Source organism: Schistocerca gregaria, chromosome 4, assembly GCF_023897955.1.
Source record: "Schistocerca gregaria isolate iqSchGreg1 chromosome 4, iqSchGreg1.2, whole genome shotgun sequence".
Taxonomy (NCBI): Eukaryota; Metazoa; Arthropoda; class Insecta; order Orthoptera; family Acrididae; genus Schistocerca; species Schistocerca gregaria.
Genome location: NC_064923.1, coordinates 561,656,835 through 561,680,100, shown reverse-complemented (window position 1 = coordinate 561,680,100; position 23,266 = coordinate 561,656,835). Strand labels below are relative to the sequence as shown.

General features: G+C 40.1%; 1 protein-coding gene across 2 annotated transcripts in view; it reads left to right on the top strand.

The window, feature by feature from the left end:
- Positions 1–23,266, top strand: part of LOC126267954 (uncharacterized) — a 94,195-nt gene that overhangs the window by 48,858 nt on the left and 22,071 nt on the right. The window contains exon 4 of one of the 2 annotated variants that reach the window (XM_049973288.1): positions 11,073–11,224. In XM_049973288.1, coding sequence (XP_049829245.1) covers positions 11,073–11,224 — 152 coding nt within the window. The remainder of the gene's footprint in view (positions 1–11,072; positions 11,225–23,266) is intronic. The other variant, XM_049973289.1, reaches the window with a different exon arrangement.

Below are 23,266 nucleotides of genomic sequence, written 5' to 3'. Positions count from 1 at the left end.
CTGACATATGACACAAGTGACTCCCAGTCACCGGGACACGTTCAAAGTCAGCGAGTTCCGCAGAGTGTCCCATTCTGCTCTCTCATGATGTCTAATGACTACTGAGGTCACTGATATGGAGTACCTGACAATGCACCTAATATGAAAAATGTATTTTTTTGGGGTGTCCGCATACTTTTGATCATATAGTGTATGAGACTTTATGGCTCTGCATCAGTTGCTGCAGAAGCAGAAGCTATTTTTATTACTTTGTGGCATTCTTTTTGCAGTTATTAGTATTGTTTTGGATACTACAACATGAGTTAACTGTACCCACTTGCGGCACGCACTACAGATAATGCTGTCTATTGTGGTGGTATGTAGGGTATCCAGATGCAGATGTATATAAAAAAAAGAGACAAACAGCTTCAAAAAGGATGACAAAGTTAGAAAAAAAAGGACACACAGAAACATACATTCAAATTTAATTTATTTAATAACAAACATTCCTTAACTTTTATTGGTACTTCTGTGAAGATACAACTTCCTGTAGAGGTGTAGTCTTGCTTAGCAGATAGTTGTAAGAAGATATGCAGGAAAGTTCTTTTTAAAAAATACTGTTCCATCAACGTACCTTAATATATTCAATGCTAACCTGTTCCTGTCATCAGTCCACTGTGTTTTAATGAGCAAAAATGCTCTTTCTGCATCTTTTTTGTGCATGATATACTGAAAGTTGTCAGCAACTTTTAACAATTCTGAATGACGAGCAATAGACTTACTTCCATGGAAACACTTGGCCCATCTTGTACTACAAACAACCCACTAAATTCTGGATCATTACTGTTCTGTTTCTGAAACTGCCTAAAATTACAGAATTGGGCAGGATATTTGCATCTTCAGTTTTAAAAGTTTTACATTAACTTGCAAATACAAAAGGCTTTTTTCAACATATCTGAAGTTAACCTCTCTTTAAAGAGACATCCATTTGAAAGAGGAAAAGTCATCAAACATACAAAGCTATCATTGTAAATATTCATTGCACGATTGATACAGCTACATAGCTTCCTCCATAAAAAGTTTAACTTGTTTATCAAAGCCTATTTGTGTTGCAATTTCCAGCTGGTGTTTAACCTTTGGGCAAATGAATTTTTCATTTAATTGGTCCTTTGGCACCTAACATACAGAATCCAAAATTTGAATCACTTCAGGCACAGAATTGTCCTCCTTTTCTAGCTGCAGAATATTTAGATTGAACACAGACATCAATGAATGCAAATGCCATTAGCAGAGTTCATTTAATGTATTCTCAAAAAACTGAAAGAAAACCTTTGGTGGCTTGCTTTCAGACAGTAAGTAAGATTTCAACAGAAAGATTATCAACTCTGTGGTGAATTGCGCTATGCAAAATGTGAGTTAGACATCCCCATTGATTAAATTCTCATTGTTCAAAGATGTCTTGGTTGTTGTTGTTGTTGTTCTTGTTCTTGTTGTTTTGGTCTTCAGTCCAGAGACTGGTTTGATGCAACTCTTCATCCCACTCTATCCTGTGCAAGCTTCTTCATCTCCCAGTACCTACTGCAACCTACATTCTTCTGAATCTGTTTATTGTATATATCTCTTGGTCTCCCTCCACGATTTTTACCCTCCACACTGCCCTCCAATACTAAATTGGTGATCCCTTGATGCCCCAGAATATGCCCTATCAACCGATCCTTCCTTCTAGTCAAGTTGTGCCACAAATTTCTCTCCAATTCTATTCAGTACCTCGTCATTAGTTATGTGATCTACCCATCTAATCTTTAGCATTCTTCTGTAGCTCCACATTTCAAAAGCTTCTATTCTCTTCTTGTCCAAACTATTTATCGTCCACATTTCACTTCTATACATGGCTACACTCCATACAAATACTTTCATAAACGATTTCCTGACTCTTAAATCTGTACTAGATGTTAACAAATTTCTATTCTTCAGAAACGCTCTCCTTGCCATTGCCAGTGTACATTTTATATCCTCTCTACTTCGACCATCATCAGTTATTTTTGTCCCCAAATAGCAAAACACATTTACTACTTTAAGTGTCTCACTTCCTAATCTAATTCCCGCAGCATCACCCGATTTAATTTGACTACATTCCATTATTCTCGTTCTGCTTTTGTTGATGATCATCTTATATCCTCCTCTCAAGACACTGTCCATTCCGTTCAGCTGCTCTTCCAGGTCCTCTGCTGTCTCTGACAGAATTACAATGTCATTGGCAAACCTCAAAGCTTTTATTTCTTCTCCATGGATTTTAATTCCTACTCTGAATTTTTCTTTTGTTTCCTTTACTGCTTGCTCAATATACAGATTGAATAACATCGGGGATAGGCTACAACCCAGTCGCACTTGCTTCCCAACCACTGCTTCCCTTACATGCCCCTTGACTCTTATAGCTGCCATCTGGTTTCTGTACAAATAGTAAATAGTCGTTCGCTCCCTGTAAACTGATCTTCCCTGAGGTCAGCTTCTACCAGTTTTTCCATTCATCTGTAAAGAATTCGTGTTAATATATTGCAGCCGTGGCTTATTAAACTGATAGTTTGGTAATTTTCACATGTGTCAACACCTGCTTTCTTTGGGATTGGAATTATTATATTCTTCTTTAAGTTGAGAGTATTTCGCCTTTCTCATACACCTTGTTCACCAGATGGTAGAGTTTTGTCAGGGCTGGCTCTCCCAAGGCCATCAGCAGTTTTAATGGAATGTTGTCTACTCCCGGGGCCTTGTTTCGACTTAGGTCTTTCAGTGCTCTGTCAAACTCTTCATGCAGTATCATATCTCCCATTTTGTCTTCATCTACATCATCTTCCCTTTCCATAATATTGTCCTCAAGTACATCGCCCTTGTACAGACCCTCTATATACTCCTTCCACCTTTCTGCTTTCCCTTCTTTGCTTACAACTGGGTTTTCATCTGAGCTCTTGATATTCATACATCTACATCTACATGACTACTCTGCAATTCACATTTAAGTGCTTGGCAGAGGGTTCATCGAACCACAGTCATACTATCTCTCTACCATTCCACTCCCTAACAGTGCGCAGGAAAGACGAACACCTAAACCTTTCTTTTCGAGCTCTGATTTCTCTTATTTTATTTTGATGATCATTCCTACCTATGTAGGTTGGGCTCAACAAAATATTTTCGCATTCGGAAGAGACGAAAAACGTCTTTACTGTAATGACTTCCATCCCAATTCGCGTATCATATCTGCCACAATCTCTCCCCTATTATGTGATAATACAAAACGAGCTGCCCTATTTTGCACCCTTTCGATGTCCTCCGTCAGTCCCACCTAGTAAGGATCCCACAACGCGCAGCAATATTCTAACAGAGGACGAACGAGTGTAGTGTAAGCTGTCTCTTTAGTGGACTAGTTGCATCTTCTAAGTGTCCTGGCAACGGAACGCAACCTTTGGCTCGCCTTCTCCACAATATTATCTATGTGGTCTTTCCAACTGAAGTTGTTCGTAATTTTTATACCCAGGTACTTCGTTGAATTGACAGCCTTAAGAATTGTACCATTTATCGAGTAATCGAATTCCAACGGATTTCTTCTGGAACTCATGTGGATCACCTCACACTTTTCGTTATTTAGCGTCAACCGCCACCTGCCACACCATACAGCAATCTTTTCTAAATCACTTTGCAACTGATACTGGTCTTCGGATGACCTTACTAGACAGTAAATTACAGTATCATCTGCGAACAACCTAAGAGAACTGCTCAGATTGTCACCCATGTCATTTATATACATCAGGAACAGCAGAGGTCCCAGGACGCTTCCCTGAGGAACACCTGATATCACTTCAGTTTTACTCGATGATTTGCCGTCTATTACTTCGAACTGTGACCTTCCTGACAGGAAATCACGATCCAGTCGCAAAACTGAGACAATACCCCATAGGCCCGCAGCTTGATTAGAAGTCGCTTGTGAGGAACGGTGTCAAAAGCTTTTCGGAAATCTAGAAATACGGAATCAACTTGAGATCCCCTGTCGATAGGGGCCATTACTTCGTGCGAATAAAGAGCTAGCTGCGTTGCGCAAGAGCGATGTTTTCTGAAACCATGCTGATTACGCATCAATAGATCTTTCCCTTCGAGGTGATTCATAATGTTTGAATACATTATATGCTCCAAAACCCTACTGCAAACCGATGTCAATGATATAGGTCTGTAGTTAGATGGATTACTCCTACTACCCTTCTTAAACACTTGTGCAACCTTTGCAAATTTTCCAATCTGTAGGTACAGATCTATCGGTGAGCGAGCGGTTGTATATGAGTGCTAAGTAGGGAGCTATTGTATTGGCGTAATCTGAAAGGAACCTAATCGGTATACAATCTGGACCTGAAGACTTGCCCATATCGAGCGATTTGAGTTGCTTCGCAACCCCTAAGGTATCTACTTCGAAGAAACCCATGCTAGCAGCTGTTTGTGTTTCAAATTCTGGAATATTCCATTTGTCTTACCTGGTGAAGGAATTTCGGAAAACTGCGTTCAATAACTCCGCTTTTGCGACACAGCCGTCGGTAACAGTACCATCGGCACTGCGCAGCGAAGGTATTGACTGCGTCTTGTCGCTTGTGTACTTTACATACGACCAGAATTTCTTCAAATTTTCTACCAAATTTCGAGACAATGTTTCATTGTGGAACCTATTAAAGGCATCTCGCATTGAAGTCCGTGCCAAATTTCGCGCGTCTGTAAATTTTAGCCAATCTTCGAGATTTTGCGTTCTTCTGAATTTCGCATGCTTTTTCCGTTGCCTCTCCAACAGCGTTCGGACCTGTTTTGTGTACCACGGGGGATCCAATCCATCTCTTACCAATTTGTGAGGTATGAATCTCTCAATTGCTGTTGGTACTCTGTCTTTGAATTTGATCCCCATCTCGTCTACATTTGCATAGTCAGTTCGGAAGGAATGGAGATTGTCTCTTAGGAAGGGTTCTAGTGACACTTTATCCCCTTTTTTAAATAAAATTATTTTGCGTTTGTTTCTGATGAATTTGGAAGAAACGGTATTGAGCCTAGCTACAACAACCTTGTGATCACTAATCCCTGTATCAGTCATGATGCTCTCTGTCAGCTCTGGATTGTTTGTGGCTAAGAAAAAAAATGGTTCAAATGACTCTGAGCACTATGGGACTTAACATCTGTGGTCATCAGTCCCCTAGAACTTAGAACTACTTAAAACCTAACTAACCTAAGGACATCACACACATCCATGCCCGAGGCAGGATTCAAACCTGCGACCATAGCAGTCGCGCGGTTCCGGACTGCGCGCCTAGAACCGCGAGACCACCGTGGCCGGCTTGTGGCCAAGAGGTGAAGTGTGTTTTCGCAACCATTTACAATTCGCGTGGGTTTGTGGACTAACTGCTTGAAATAATTTTCGGAGAAAGCATTTAGGACAATCTCGGAAGATGTTTTCTGCCTACCACCGGTTTTGAACAAGTATTTTGCCAACATATCGAGGGAAGGTTGAAGTCCCCACCAACTACAACCATATGAGTGGGGTATTTAATTGTTAAGAGACTCAAATTTTCTCTGAACTGTTCCACAACCATATCATCGGAGTCTGGGGGTCGGTAGAAGGAGCTAATTATTAACATAGTTCGGCTGTTAAGTATAACCTCCACCCATACCAATTCGCACGGAGTATCTACTTCGACTTCACTACAAGATAAACCACTACTGACAGACACAAACACTCCACCACCAATTCTTCCTAATCTATCTTTCCTGAACACCGTCTGAGACTTCGTAAAAATTTCTGCAGAACTTATTTTAGGCTTTAGCCAGCTTTCTGTACCTATAACGATTTCAGCTTCTGTGCTTTCTATTAGCGCTTGAAGCTCAGGGACTTTCCCAGCACTACAACAATTTACAGCTATAATTCCAACTGTTCCTTGATCCAAGCACGTCCTGTATTTGCCATGCACCCTTTGAGATTGCAGCCCACCCCGTACTTTCCCAAGGCCTTCTAACCAAAAAAACCGCCCAGTCCACGCCACACAGCCTCCGCTACCCATGTAGCCGCCAGCTGAGTGTAGTGAACTCCTGACCTATTCAGCGGAACCCGAAACCTCACCACCCTATGGCGCAAGTCAAGGAATCTGCAGCCAACACGGCCGCAACACCGTCTGAGCCTCTGATTCAGACCCTCCACCCGGATCTGCACCAAAGGTCCGCAGTCGGTTCTGTCAACGTTGCTGCAGATGGTGAGCTCTGCCTTCATCTCGTAAGCAAGACCGTCAGCCTTCTCCATATCAGATAGCCGCTGGAATAAAGAGAGAATTTCCTCAGATCCAAAGCGACACACGTCATTAGTGCCGCCATGTGCCACCACCTGCAGCTGGCTGCACCCTGTGCTCTTCATGGCATACGGAAGAACCCTTTCCACATCAGGAATGACTCCTCCCGGAAAGCACACGGAGTACACACTGGATTTCTTTCCCTCCTTAGCCACCATTTCCCTAAAGGGCCCCATTACGCGCCTAACATTGGAGCTCCCAACTACCAGTAAGCCCACACTCTGCGATTGCCCAGACCTTGAAGGCTGAGAATGATCCTCTGAAACAGGGCAGGCAGCTGCATCTGGCTCAGCCAGAGACAGTGCCTGAAACCTGTTTGTCAGACGCACCGGGGAGGCTTTCTGATCAGCCTCCAGGGACGTCTTTCGCTGCCTGTCACGCCTTGGAACGACCTCCCAATCAACCACAGGCGAGGGCTCAGCCCCACTGCGGGCAGCAACCAGGGCAACCACAGCGGCAGACCGGTCTGGGGACAGACAGGATGAGGTTGACATCGCCGTGATACCCAAGTCCAGCTCCCCACAGTGGTGCCCATTGGCAACAGCCTCCAGCTGCGTGACCGAAGTCAGTGCCGTTTGCAGCTATGAGCGAAGGGATGCCAAATCAGCCCTCATCCGAACACAGGAATCGCAGTCCCTGTCCATTCTAATCGATGTTGAACAACAGTTACTGAAACACGAGTCTGTGCCTAGATAACGCAAGCGATACACGCAAATAATGTATTAACTAACCTGTACAAATGCCTAACGACTGCGCTACAATCTGCCTGAATTTACGATTACAGTAACTAAAACATGAAATAACACCTCCTATACGAAACTCACACGCAATTTTAGTAAGAATCTACGAAGTAAACACTAATGTGCGATGCTACAACTCTCAAATACTATAATACGCCCGAAATTTATGAATTAAACAATGCAAGTACCCAAAAACACACAAAGAAATTAAGAATTAAACTATGTAACAAATAAGTAAGCTAGGGGTATACGACTTGCTGCTGGCAGCTGCTTATCCAACGGCGGCAGGGAGCACACTGGCTGTGACCAACCAACACTGGCCGTTCAAAACAAATACTTTCTCTTTTCTCCAAATGTCTCTTTAATTTTCCTGTAGGCAGTATCTTTCTTACCCCTGGTGAGAAAAGCCTCTACATCCTTACATTCGTCCTCTAGCCATCCCTGCTTAGCCATTTTGCACTTCCTGTTGATCTTATTTTTGAGATGTTTGTATTCCTTTTTGCCTGCTTCATTTACTGCGTTTTTATATTTTCTCCTTTCATCAATTAAATTCAATATCTCTTCTGTTACCCAAGGAGGTCTATTAGCTCTCGTCTTTTTACCTACTTGATCCTCTGCTACCTTCACTATTTCATCTCTCAAAGCTACCCATTCTTCTTCTACTGTATTTCTTTCCCCCATTCTTGTCAATCGTTCCCTTATGCTCTCCCTGAAGTTCTCTACAACATCTAGTTCTTTCAGTTTATCCAGGTCCCATCTCCTCAATTTGCCACCTTTTTGCAGTTTCTTCAGTTTTAATCTACATTTCATAACCAATAGATTGTGGTCAGAGTCCACATTTGCCCCTGGAAGTGTCTTACAATTTAAAACCTGGTTCCTGAATCTCTGTCTTACCATTATATAATCTATCTGAAACCTTTGAATATCTCCAGGGTTCTTCCATGTATACAACATTCTTTCCTGCATTACCCCTATTTGATTTTGTATTTATAACCCTGTATTCGCCTGACCAAAAGTCTTGTTCCTCCTGCCACCGAACTTCACTAATTCCCACTATACCTAACTTTAATCTATCCATTTCCCTTTTTAAATTTTCTAACCTACCTGCCCGATCAAGGTATCTGGCATTCCACGATCCGATCCGTAGAACGCCAGTTTTCCTTCTGCCGATAACGACATCCTCCTGAGTAGTCCCTGCCCAGAGATCCGAATGGGGGACTAATTTACCTCTGGAATATTTTACCCAAAAGGACGCCATCATCATTTATCCATACAGTAAAGCTGCATGCTCTAGGGAAAAATTACGGCTGTAGTTTCCCATTGCTTTAAACCGTTCGCAGTACCAGCACAGCAAGGCCCATTTTGGTTAGTGTTACAAGGCCATATCAGTCAATCATCCAGACTATTGCCCCTGCAACTACTCAAAAGGCTGCTGCCCCTCTTCAGGAACCGCACATTTGTCTGGCCTCTCAACAGATACCCCTTCGTTGTGGTTGCACCTACGGTACGTCTATCTGTATCGCTGAGGCACATAAGCCTCCTCACCAATGGCAAGGTCCATGGTTCATGGCAGGAGGAAGATGTCTTTAGCCTACTGTATATATTTTTGTCTTCCTTGTGATTTATATCCCCAAAGTTTGTGTTAGCATTATCACTGGTAAATGATACACACTTGTTAGCAATACCCAAATGTTGTAGTGTTTCTGTAATATAATGTGCAACAGTCTTAGATGTTTCATTTGGAGTACATTTTAGATCAATTACTTTTGTTTTTAAACCACAAAGTTTTTAATCAAAATGCTGAATAAGAAAGAGGAACATTTTTATGTTGCCATGGCTAATTCCATCGGCCGAGACACCAAGGCAAGATGTCCCGCTCAAAGTCCACATGGTTACATTCAAGGCATGAGGAGCAATTACATTGTTTATAATGCTCTGAGTTTTTGTTCTGGCTGAGGAGATCTTTTTAGCAACACCTGAATCAAAATAAATTACTTCATCTAATTTCGGCATGCTGTCCATTGACCTATAGGTAAAATGATGCCTACCATTATGAAATGCCAGTGCTCCTTCTGCTGCAAGAACTCAGTCACTGGTAAAGTAGATTGGTGTTGCTGAAGTAATGTGTCAATCCTAGGCATTGGAGTGCAAGCCTGAAGATTTTACTTATGCTTCTGAGTGGTAATATGATCTTACATAACTTGGCCACCTAGTGGAAGAAATTTAAAATATTTCAGTGACACATTGACTTGAATTTTGTTTATGTAAATAAATTAAATGATGTTTATGTATGTTATGCAGAACTGGAGAACTTTATGGCCAATTGTTCTTATTCAGTCTCCCGAATATAAACAGATTGAATGACTAAGTACCCATGAAATAAAACCATGACGACAAAACACTCTGCCGGGGTATTTCTTAAACTTATTGGCCACTGTGATGTAAGTTCCAGCTCCACATATTTTACATTCTGCTTTGAATTCAGTTCTCACTTTCTTGAAGGGAAGACAAAATATTTGTAAGAAAGAACATCTGAGAATGTACACTTGCATTTAGGAAAACTCACTTGGCTTCAATAAACAGAAAATTACACTCACCCGTGAATACTAAGTATGTGTCATGAAACCTATAATGTTAATCCAAGACAATCGTGAACTGAAAATACAACACATAAACTTTAAATAATCAATAGTTGCAGTCACTTATGGATCCATCCATATTAGTTGTGAAAAATTGATAAAATCGGCGATCCTGCTGTGTAAGAACTCCACCAAGACTCTGGATGAGAGATAAAAAGCAGGACTTGTACGGTTTTATTCAGATGTCTGGTCACCCTTATGGTGTGTTTCTCTTTTGTTCATGAAGGCTGTGGCCGAAAGCTTTGTGTAAATGTCTTTTAATTATGCCTGTCTGCAACTTAACATGTCTTCTTTACAATAAGTAGCAATCTGTCTTTTCCTACATTGTTTATATTCCTGTGTGGAGTTTCCATTTTTTGGTGATGTGTCTTTCTGTGACACACAAATAACTTGGAAAAGTTAATCATTTGCCTCACAAAGAAAACGCTGTTGATTTCAGTGTTAACTTGGGTGAACAAGATGTTTATTCATTTTCCATCTATGCAACTACTAACAGGTTTGTTTTCACCTTGTTTGCTTAACTTTACTGAATGTATTTAATCTATAGCGGGTAAAAACAGTATTTGTTGCCACTGAATATATTTTTCAATACAGTACATAAAATGCATTTATTGTCATAACATCCATTTTTAGTGCATATGGTGTCTAAATGATTTGTGCTGTTAGATTTTGTTGCCTTTATCTCAAAGACAATGTTCCCAGATGCTACAAGTTTTGCATTAATAGTTATTGTTATTGTAAAGTCTAAAGTTATTTATTTCTCTATAGTTAGGAAATTTTATGGTAAAACTGGGAGACTGTTTTGTAGACCAACATCAGGTGAAGTGTTGTCAAAAGCTCTGCTAGAATAATATCCATGTGATTAATCAGGCTTAACTCCCCTGTTAAGAATGGGTCATAGGTTAGATGCTGTTGACATGACCTTTTAACCCTCAAAGTGATAAAGTTCTTCAAGAGCCAGTATCTCAGTGCAGATATGTCTACAGCCTCAAGACAAGCTGAAGTTGCAGTAGGCCGAATCAAAGTCATACATTCACACTTGAACTCATCTCTGGTTTGTATTTTCTTATTAAAAGTATTGCATTTACTAGCGTCCAATAGTTATAGAATTCAGAACATTTACAGCAAATTTAGTCACTGTGTTCACCTTTCAAGGTCTCTCTCTCTCTCTCTCTCTCTCTCTCTCTCTCTCTCTCTCTCGCTCGCTCTCTATGTAGATATATATATTCACTAATTCTTTCTTTATCTCTTTCACCCCAGTGCACTTCAAGGTGTAAGATATCAATTGTGTAAAGGATACCATAAATGCACATTTTATATCAAAGCATAATTAAAAATGTATTTTTTATTTACAGCAGATTGCTGGTTCTGAGATGAGCACTGCACAAGGTCCTAAGAAAGGAATTTCTACTCATGTTCTGGACACTGCCAAAGGAAAACCTGCCAATGGATTGCAAGTCAGCCTTTACCGGTTGATGGGTGGAAAATGGACAATTGTTTCTGAAGGGTAATTTTTACTACATTCATTATAGTAGATGTAATATGTTGTTGGTTTCGTAGGTTTGTAGTATAATGAAGTATCAGATAGATAGACAAAAATATTCTTGTCATACTAAACATGTAACTAGCTAAAATTGATTCAGTGAAGTGATTAGTTGATAAGAAATTACTTTAGCAAGTTTTGTAGGCAGGAGAATCAATATAATTTATTTCAGAACTGCCCTTTCATTTAAATCAAAATAATATTTTATTGTTGAAAGTGTGTAAAATTTTAATATACTGTGCTGCACTCAGTCTAATTACTTTCGGTAATGTTGCTAAGTTTTATTGACTTCTTCTCTTGGATCATGATACCATCCCTAAGAAAGACTTTTAACACAAGCAGTGTGTCCTCAGTAAATCACAGAGAAGGCCAACAGAACATACAAACCTTGCTAGGCACAGTAGATGTCCTCCTCCATCATTGTTCAAATTTGTTTAGCCATTCAATGACCACTTCCATAGAAGGGCTGAATTCTGATGTACCAAGTGCAATTACTTAAGACATTTAATTCCTACTGAGGTGCACAGTTGAATAATTTATTTTTTTAAACTGCAGAAATGACCTTATTTCAGCTTCAAAGCTAACAGCAGCTGATACCTTATGGAGGCATCCCCTTCACTTTAAATAGTCAACCATTGTTCAAAACTTGCAAAAGTTGGTAAGATTCCAGAACCTTTCTCAGAAGCATATCAATGGACCACAGAAATATTTTTTCACTATGCTCTTATGTCTTTCATATATAGCTACCAGAAATGAATGAAGGCTAGATGACATCCAAAAACAGGCAGAGAAGAGTGGTGGAAATGACTGAAAAAAATGAGTCGGGAAGGGAGAAGTGGTAACTGCACATAGTTGTTGTCTAATGCAAATAATATCATAGGCTCAACTATAATTGTAATACATTTATTTGTACCACAGACATTTGTGTGATACATAAGTGCCTATCCTGAGATTTCTGCATGTTTCACTAATATGAGTGTTTTAATGTCTCCTACATTATACACTGATAAGCCAACACATTTAGACAGTTTGTGTCATAGCATTTTGGTGCAAGTTTGAAGTACAACAGAGCAGTGATGCTGAGTGACATTGATTCAACACGTCATTGGTAGGTTTCCAGAGGCATGTGGTATCAGAGTCAAAGAACAAGTCATGAAATTCCCATAAATTATGAGCTGGTGCTTGCACTAAGCAGCATCCTAAAGGTGTTGCATTGGCTTCAGATCTAGTGAATTTGGTGGGGAAGATATCAGCAAGAGTTCACTAGCATGTTCCCCAAACCACTGTAGCATGATTCTGGCCTTGTAACATGGGCTGTTATCCTGACGGCAGATACTTCCACAGAGCCTGTGATTACTACCACAGCTCCCAACAAAACTCAGATGAATTTCTCTCATAGGATAATATAGTCCCGACTGGCATGCACATGTGGAACAGTGCATGTTTCAAGCAGCCATTCACCTGAGTGAGTGTTATATCCAGGCATGACTTGTGCCGGTGTTTGACAAGAAACATGGTTCATTCGACCAAGAAATATGTTGCCATCGATCCTAGGTTGGATCTTGAGGCTCTTGTGGCCGTTGCAGTCATAATTGACAGTATTGTTGGGTCAGTGTGTGATGTGTTTGCCTACTTTATTTCTTTGTTTGTTGTCCTCAGTGTCGACGTACTGCTTTGATACACTGACTGAAAAATGGGTTGTGGAAGTACAACACTGACTACTTTAAATGATGTAGCCAATAGGTGTACATTCACTGTTCACAACCTGCCCAGTAGTACACAGTTATATGTGGCCAGTGCACTATTGTTTTAACTTTCCATAAGCATCAATAATAGTTTGCAGGCAAACCTCCACATACTGCTACACATGTGGGGGAGACACTGTCATTGTTTTAGCACACGGCCTAATTGTTGACACTTATTTCACAGTTAAGTTGAAGCGTTGTTGTTCTAATCAACACAGGTTTCTCATCTGAAACTCTGCCATGGACTAACTGTCTCGGGACCAAAAATTGGGCCCCTTGTATATCCTCCAGTAATATGTACTGAAACTACACATTGTTCGAAGTTAAATTTACAATTAAAACTCAACTCATTAAATTAACTGAATACATCAAAAAATTTAGTCTTTTTAACAGTTTCTTCTACTACAAGTGTTAGGCCGAATATTTGTTTAAATCATGAAATTAACAGATATCATTATGCAAACAATACTTTCAAAAAAACTATTAATTAATTTGGCTGCCTTTGCAAACATGTTTTCGAATAGAGCCAAATAAATACTTAAAGAATGCTAGTGTTCCCTCTTCCAAACTTTTTAATAATTATAGGATTTATATATGTTTAAATGCCAACAATTTAATTTACGAAACAGTCACTGATTTCACCCTATAACAAAAGATACTAATGAGGCATGATTGAATTAAATTAGAAAATCAATTACATACATAAAACTAAGCACGAAACTAGATCAGTTGTTATATTCTTTAAAAGTGGAGGCCAACCTTTCTCCTTTTGGAAATGCAGATTATATTCATGTATGTTAATGGTAATTGGTTAAAATTGAAGAAAAGAATTTAAGTAGGCAGATGGCAAAACAAGAGGGGTGGAGTACGCATTAGGAGTGATTTAAAATGGAATGATCATATAAAGTTGATCGTCGGTAAAGCAGATGCCAGACTGAGATTCATTGGAAGAATCCTAAGGAAATGCAATCCGACAACAAAGGAAGTAGGTTACAGTACACTTGTTCGCCCAATGCTTGAATACTGCTCAGCAGTGTGGGATCCGCACCAGGTAGGGTTGATAGAAGAGATAGAGAAGATCCAACGGAGAGCAGCGCGCTTCGTTACAGGATCATTTAGTAATTGCGAAAGCGTTACGGAGATGATAGATAAACTCCAGTGGAAGACTCTGCAGGAGAGACGCTCAGTAGCTCGATACGGGCTTTTGTTAAAGTTTCGAGAACATACCTTCACCGAAGAGTCAAGCAGTATATTGCTCCCTCCTACGTATATCTCGCGAAGAGACCATGAGGATAAAATCAGAGAGATTAGAGCCCACACAGAAGCATACCGACAATCCTTCTTTCCACGTACAATACGAGACTGGAATAGAAGGGAGAACCGATAGAGGTACTCAGGGTACCCTCCGCCACACACCGTCAGGTGGCTTGCGGAGTACGGATGTAGATGTAGATGTAGATGTAGATGTAGATGTAAAAATATCCCAGCTTGCTTTATCACAAGTGTGGGACCACTTAGGGGTTGTCTGCTGCAGAGTGTGCTGAATGCTGTGCTCTGAAACACTTGTGCCTTCACCAACATCGTACTCTGTCATGAGATGTGGCACAGAGCAGGCAAGCAGTGGCGATACATCCATTAAGGCTCTAAGGCTGAGCCTACCCAAAAAATTCAAAACAATTCATCCAAATTGAATTTAATCAGATCTGTTCACATACCCTAATAAATGTTCTCAAATATTGTTTGTCTGAGCTGTGTATATGCACCTGTCAGTGTTATAATGCATCACTCCTCTAGCTTTGCAACCAATATTAGCTCTGAGTTCCATGCTTCTTATGAGCATTCACAGTAATCCCATTTCTTTCACGTTATGGACTGGGGTTTCTACAGCCTGGATACAGTTTTTAAAAGCTGGTGTTTGATTTGTTTCTACTTCTCACCAGCAGGCGGATACACACCTTGGAATGACAAGTCATTCAGCAGTTCCCTAACAACACTACTTCGCATCCTTTAGCACACTAGCAGCAAGCCAGGTAGAATGAGAAACCATAAACTCTTAATTTAAAAGTTTACTTAAAACACAAAGAACAAGAAGGCATTCATAATTCACAGGAAATAAATGTGAATGCATCATTGGATGTCGTTCCAAGATGATAGGAAATAGCCTATGTATTTTCATTGTTCCTCAGATTAAAATTTGTATTGTACTAAACCAGGGACCTAGAAACGACGGAGAGGCTTCGTCCTTCCATAGCCCCCAGTGGTTCACAATCCACAACAGGCCACAGCAATCCACCCACCCCATTGCTGCCCCACACCGAACACAGGGTTATTGTGTGGTTTGGCCCCCAGTGGACACACACTGAATTTTTAATAGAAAACCCTGCAGTCATCTCTCGCCTTTCTTTGGAAGATAAACTCCCGGTGAAAGAGGAAAAGCTGATGCCAAGTCTGCATGTTACAAAATCTTATGGAAAATCTGTTTCCAAACACAATGGTACAATCCCAAACCATGGTTGTGGCAGCATTGTAAGGAACAAACTTTTTTGTTATTACTGTGTATTATTTGGATTGTTTGGAATGGCATAAGTGGGGAGAAGGTGAAGAGAGTCTTCAAAATTTTCTTTCAAAAGCTGAAGAGCATGGATGTTCCATTTCACATATCACAGCAGCTGTTAAATACAATCAGCTAGGTACAGTAAGAATTGACCATGCTCTTTCAAAAACAACACGTCTGGAGGCTTTGAATTGTAATGAGAAGGGCGATCAAAAGAGAAGTATTATGTAGAGATTGACTTTGACTGTCTGCTTTTTAGTACAGCAAGATGTAGTTCGTCAGGGTCATGATGTGTCAGTAAATAAAGAAAATTATTTAGAACTTTTGGATTTCTTAGTGGAAGAAACACCATACATGAAAGATATGTAGCATCCGAGGAGTATTTAAAGGCACTTCCTCTGACACACAGAATGAATTAAAAGCTTGTATTATGGATGTTGTTAAAGAACAAATTTCAAGTGAAATTAAATATATTCCCTTTTATATCAGTACAAGCTGACGAAACAATGGATATCTCAACTAGAAATCAAATGAGTGTAATTTTTCATTTTGCAAATAACGAATCAGGAGAAATACAAGAGAGAAACATAGAGTTTTATGACGTATCCGGAATGCACAAGGCATAGCCATTGTTTAGTTTCAAGTGCTAAACAGTTGAAATATTGAAAAACAAATTAGTATCACAAATATACTGTAGCTGCAGTGCAGTGGTAGGGAAAAATTGTGGTGTCCATTCATGCACATCAGTTGAACTTGACCTCCTATATGCTTAAAAAATTATTTAAAAAAATAACGCATGTGAAAACTTCTGTAGCAAATATATCAGGATTTCATGCAATTTTTAACCGTTCCAGGAAAGAATTGAACTTCTAAGGGAAAGGGGAGCTAAACTACCAAGTCATTGTGAAACAAGGTAGAATTTTCATTCATGCAGTGTAAAAATCATTAACCTTCACTATACAAACTGAGAACAGCATTTAATGATGTGATGAACAATGAAGGGTGGGATGATGAGTCTTTTCATAGAGCAATTGGGGTAAACATAAAACTGTGGACATAAGATGCTTTAAGCTCAAAATTGAAAACTGCATTAAGACTGTTGAAAGACTAAGATGTGAGGAAATTATTCTGAAATACATAGTGGAAGCTAAGAGCCTTATAAATTATTGATGTTTACACCCAGAAAAGGGACTGGAGGATAGAACTAATATATAAAAAATGTAACGGTGAGTTACTCTGTGTTATATTTTTATTTGTATGAAGGTGTTTCATATTTTTTGTATTTATTTATAACAATTTCTGTAGTCATTTCAATCCTAGTAGAAATTTGTAATTAAGGTACTTTTGCAGTGTTTCTATTTTAGAAGTCTTTGTTTTAAGATTTTTTTCGAAAATCGTAATCCTCAGCCTACCCTACAAAAAGTGCAACACTTTGCCACTGCAGGCAAGCCACTGGCCTCCATGATCTGTGATGAAGTGTGGATGTCCAGCACATTTTCGCCTTTGTGGTCTCAACGTCATTTCCGAAATGCTCAGTCCCAGGTGCCATGTCGTAACATTTTACCCTCTTTCATGACAACAATATGGAAGGGAAAGATTGCTATCCGCAACATAGAGGTGGCGTTGAGTCACAGATAGATATGAGGGAATGACTGCTGAATATTAAGCTTATGGGCAAAGTCCTTCTCCCGAAATAGAAAATGTACATGCACTCTCAGAACCACAACTCACATACAGTCATTGTCACCAGGTGTCACAGCCCAGGCTCCAACACCCAGAGACAGTTGTGGTGTAATAGATTCACTTTCACGTAAAGTGATGTTTTGTACCCTGATCTTTCAATCTAGTGAATGAGGTCTACAATTTTTCAAAGGCATTTTCTTTTTAGTTTAGGAGATGTGTGCAAACTGCCTTCTGTGATTAGAATTTTTGCTTACCTGTGTTGTGGCACTTGCTGCAATAAGTGATTACTCCACGTTGTGAAGTGTGATCTGACATTTTTAGGGTGATCTGTTTCACTTCCAAGTTTCCATAAAGGGGAAAGATGTTCATGACATTTAGTAGTTGACTAAGTGTCAGGACAGCACACTGTATGCGATAGTATTACAATGTGTGCAGATGGGAGAACTCCTTGCACGCATCACTGCAGGAAGAGACAACTAGTGAGCATCTCCACCTGCTGTGTGGGGCCATTTGTTGCCTTGCATCATGCTTTGAAGGTCTTCAGTAGACAAGGACAAAAAGGAAAGTCACAGTTACAATAGATGGCATAAGAAATAGCTGTTGAGTTGGCTTATGTTAAGATATACATCTTGTCATGCTTCTTCACATGCTGTATGTGTTAAAGAAAATCTCTTAACCAGCTTAGTATATGAAACAATGTTCTGAAAGACAATATTGCTGTAAGAGAAAGTTTTAATGAAGAAGATTTAAAGTTCAGTTGTTTATGTCATTCATGTTTCTAGGTAGACAAATAATGCTTTCTTTCAGCTCCCATCCACACTCAAGAAGATGAAGTCTTGTGAAGACTGTTTGAGCATGGTTGGATGGGATTGGCTAGCAGGTCCACCTTGGCAAATATCAAGGGAGGCAACTGAAAGAAATTTTATTAAAAAAATCTACCAATATCAAACATAAGAGAATTACAGATTGCACATGGGCAATGTAGCATTGATGCCCCACCACAAACCATTGCAGTTCGATCTCATTATGGTGACCTAGGTGAAGAACATGTATTAACAGAACTAAAAAAGAGAGAGAGAGAGAAGAAGAAAATTTTATGCAAATTTCGTTGAAATAATTTGGGAAAACCTGTGTTGCCAAGGACAATCGATACTAACAACAACAAAAGAAAAAAAGACTAAATGTATGTAGTGTAACATAATAAATTGAAGTATAAAAAGAAAAGTAATTTCAAATACTACCTGAAAGAAGAATTTAAGACAATTGAATGAAAAAAGGAGTTTGAGATTATACTTCGTTGTCCACAGCAACTTGGATGACAACAACAGTAAATACAACTGTGTTCAAGTCAAACTAGACACTGGAACACTAGTAGGTTTCATCATTGGTCTAAGAAGATTTCCTGTCTTGGGTCAGAGGGCTACTACTAACTCAGCAGTCCACAACACTGCTACAGCAGGCAACGATTGACACAACGGCAACTAATCTTCACACACTGTCAGCAGCACAGTTCATAGACATGCTGCATTGGCTACATGTTTGCCACTCACCGGCATCACATTGCAACAACCTATTTTCATCATTTGGTGAGAATACTCAGACCAGAACGTAGATTTCGTGTGCTGTGTTTATGTTTGAATTGGTGTAGAAAGATGGATAAGAAATGTTTGTATTAAAGTACTTTTAAATCTAAATATTTATTTTTGGTTATAGTTTTATGCCAGTTCTCACTACAAAGATTGAGGAGTTGATGGCTCTTTTTGAGAAATGAAGGAGAGAAACTAAAAATAATAGACAGACTTAGATGATTTGAAAAGTCCAGGGGCGGAAATAGCAACAAAAGTATACTCTTCAAATGATAAAAATTCTAATATAGATGCTACCTTATTAAAGGGACCAAAGAAGTACAGAAAATATATGTATTAAATACACATAGATTTTGTTTTTGATATATTATACACTGCTGGAAATGGAAAAAAGAACACATTGACACCGGTGTGTCAGACCCACCATACTTGCTCCGGACACTGCGAGAGGGCAGTACAAGCAATGATCACACGCACGGCACAGCGGACACACCAGGAACCACGGTGTTGGCCGTCGAATGGCGCTAGCTGCGCAGCATTTGTGCACAGCCGCTGTCAGTGTCAGCCAGTTTGCCGTGGCATACGGAGCTCCATCGCAGTCTTTAACACTGGTAGCATGCCGCGACAGCGTGGACGTGAACCGTATGTGCAGTTGACGGACTTTGAGCGAGGGCGTATAGTGGGCATGTGGGAGGCCGGGTGGACGTACCGCCGAATTGCTCAACACGTGGGGCGTGAGGTCTCCACAGTACATCGATGTTGTCGCCAGTGGTCGGTGGAAGGTGCACGTGCCCGTCGACCTGGGACCGGACCTCAGCGACGCACTGATGCACGCCAAGACCGTAGGATCATACGCAGTGCCATAGGGGACCGCACCGCCACTTCCCAACAAATTAGGGACACTGTTGCTCCTGGGGTATCGGCGAGGACCATTCGCAACCGTCTCTATGAAGCTGGGCTACGGTCCCGCACACCGTTAGGCCGTCTTCCGTTCACGCCCCAACATCGTGCAGCCCGCCTCCAGTGGTGTCGCGACAGGCGTGAATGGAGGGACGAATGGAGACGTGTCGTCTTCAGCGATGAGAGTCGTTTGTGACTTGGTGCCAATGATGGTCGTATGCGTGTTTGGCGCCGTGCAGGTGAGCGCCACAATCATGACTGCATACGACCGAGGCACACAGGGCCAACACCTGGCATCATGGTGTGGGGAGCGATCTCCTACACTGGCTGTACACCTCTGGTGATCATCGAGGGGACACTGAATAGTGCACGGCACATCCAAACCGTCATCGAACCCATCGTTCTACCATTCCTAGACGGGCAAGGGAACTTGCTGTTCCAACAGGACAATGCACGTCCGCATGTATCCCGTGCCACCCAACGTGCTCTAGAAGGTGTAAGTCAACTACCCTGGCCAGCAAGATCTCCGGATCTGTCCCCCATTGAGCATGCTTGGGACTGGATGAAGTGTCGTCTCACGCGGTCTGCACGTCCAGCACGAACGCTGGTCCAACTGAGGCGCCAGGTGGAAATGGCATGGCAAGCCGTTCCACAGGACTACATCCAGCATCTCTACGATCGTCTCCATGGGAGAATAGCATCCTGCATTGCTGCGAAAGGTGGATATACACTGTACTAGTGCCGACATTGTGCATGCACTGTTGCCTGTGTCTATGTGCCTGTGGTTCTGTCAGTGTGATCATGTGATGTATCTGACCCCAGGAATGTGTCAATAAAGTTTCCCCTTCCTGGGACAATGAATTCACGGTGTTCTTATTTCAATTTCCAGGAGTGTATATTATACTGTCATTTATGGTATTGTTTGGTAACATGTTAGCAACATCTGATAAACGAGGGGTAGAGGAAGGGAAAATGTTCCCTAAAGGAGATCATGTTATGCTAACATATAAGTTATCACTTTTAACTTCTTACTGTTGTACTCCTTAAAGTTTTAAATAGAGAATATGTTGTGCTAGGAGAGTTTAAAATATTTAAAATAGGAGCAACAACACTTTGAGGTAACTCATAGAAGTGAACAGTGTACAGGCATTATTGACTCTTCTAAAGTGATCAGTGGTGTGAAATATGGTAATATAAGTAACAAACTCTAAGTAATACCAGCACTAAGATACCAAATGAAAAGAAGTATAAGTATGAATGTGAATTTAGAGGAGCATGGGAAGTAACTGTATAGTGACCAAGAATGGACAAAAGGTTAAGGAGCAGCATCTTCGTTTGGATGAATAGCAAAAGAGGGTAGGATGATTTGCATATTGGTGAGTGTTTGTCATGCAGTGGTCCCTATACAATAAATGTGTTGGAGAGTAAAGGGTATGCAACCCATGGAAGGGATAGCCTATGCGTAGAGAGAGAAATTCACAGAAGTAGTGACATGAACTGAAAAGGTCTGTCAACCTGCTTAGTATATGAGATTGGCTTATGTTTCAGAGTTTTCAGAAAGATGTGCATTACAAGATGGACATGTTTTTGAAAATTCAATTTTTTTAGTATTAACCAGGTTCGCAAATATCCTAGGTCCAGGGCCATTGCGCAGAGCAGTCTGAGTTATAGTGGGTAGTCTCCACGTAACCCGTGTTTACATTTAGTGATTTTGCTGTTTCCCCTTCGTTTACTCTCGCGTCAAATGAAAACAAAATGGATATCTGTGACCAGGAGCTATCCAGTGAATTAAAATACATTCACATAATTACGGAAGGCTAAAATATGTCTTTAGTTTCAGATTTTGTTTTATTTCCCCTTTCTGACAGTCAAACATTAATCGCCTTGTGGAACAATGAAGTTATTTTTCTCTGTTTGCTAAAGAAATTTGACTTTTATTAACCTTTTCCGCAGAGGCAGTCAATGTATTTGAAACGAAATGTTTAACCCTCTAACAGTAAGGTGAAGTTTCCTGACACAAACAGTAAGGGGGGTTGGATCAGACCCCACCCTCCAAAAATCAATTTTTGGGGTAAAATAAAAAATGAATAATGGGAAAAAGTTTTATTATCAATTAAACGCATATAATATTTGTTATAACAACAAGGTTTTTTTTTATTTTTACAGTCAATAAGTAAGAATATAAAGTACTTTAGAAAAAATAGGAGCTTGATCACAAAAAAATACCTTAATAGAAATATTCTCTATAAAATTATTGAAAACATAGTAAAAATCAATAGATTCAGTCATCAACTAGGAACTTGAGTGCTTTAGAAATTCTGAAGATAGGAACTAAATGAGAAACATCTCTTACTAATTGTAGAAAATAATTACAGTGACAGCAGTTTTGAAATATAAAGTTCTCAATAATAAATGTCTTTGTACACATAATGTAATAGGAACAAATAATAAATGTATAATGTTATCCTGGAAACGATCACATACAGCCAAGGAAATACATATTTGGCACAATTTATCACATCTCAGTTTCTTTACAGCCAGGGCATATAATAACTTTATGCTCCCCACATATAGAACGATTACACTTACTACAAAAAGCATTCCATTTCCTATCTTTTGATCTGTCACAAAAATCACATTATCTTTTCTTTGGTGGCTATGCTTGGGTAGGCTTGTCTAATTTGATTGGTTCTTTTTCTAAAAATTTTCGAATGGAGCTCACGGGGAAGATGTGTGCTATTCAACCTCTTTTTCCATAAGAGGTTTTGTCAAAGAGAGCGCAAGATTTTTGAGAAATGATATCCTCGCGTCATTTGAAAAGCTGTCCATTTTGCTATTGCTTTTGGAAATGATAAAACTATTTACAGCAGCAATGTCTAAAATAGCATAAAAGTACCGCATGGGCCATCTTCTCAATTTTCTTTTTGTGGTTCTGCTGTGGCAAAGCGTATCTAATACATCGACCCCTCCATTAGTTAGATTGTAGAACTCCACAATTTCAGGCTTATTTGATTTTTCATTTATCTCTCCAGAGAAGTGCATAGACGATATCAGTAAAACGTTTTTATTTTTATTTGGGGTAAATGACACCAAAGTTTTGTTGTCCTGATACATAAATGTTGAAGAGCCTACTGGAGAGGAAAGCAGCATTGATGGTGGTATTTGCAGTTTGTTCCTCTTCAATGTCTTTTTGTGGAGGGCGTCAGCCACCTCCAGTGAGGAGAACCAATTGTCCGCTGTAATGTTTCTATTAGAACCCCTGATAGATTCCGTCAGGTGCAAAACATACTGGGCAGGTAAAAGCAGATCTCCAGGTCTCCTCTTTATTCTGTTGCCCTTGCCACTGTATGGATGCCATGCAAAAAATAGAATGTCCTTGCGTCGCATAGTGACATTATTTTCAACCCATATTTGTCGGGTTTCATTGGGATATACGTTTTGAATGGAATGGCATCCCGAAACTTAGTAGAGTCTCATCTACTATGACATATTCAGATGGACTGTAATTTTTTTCACTGTTAGATTCAAACATGCGCCA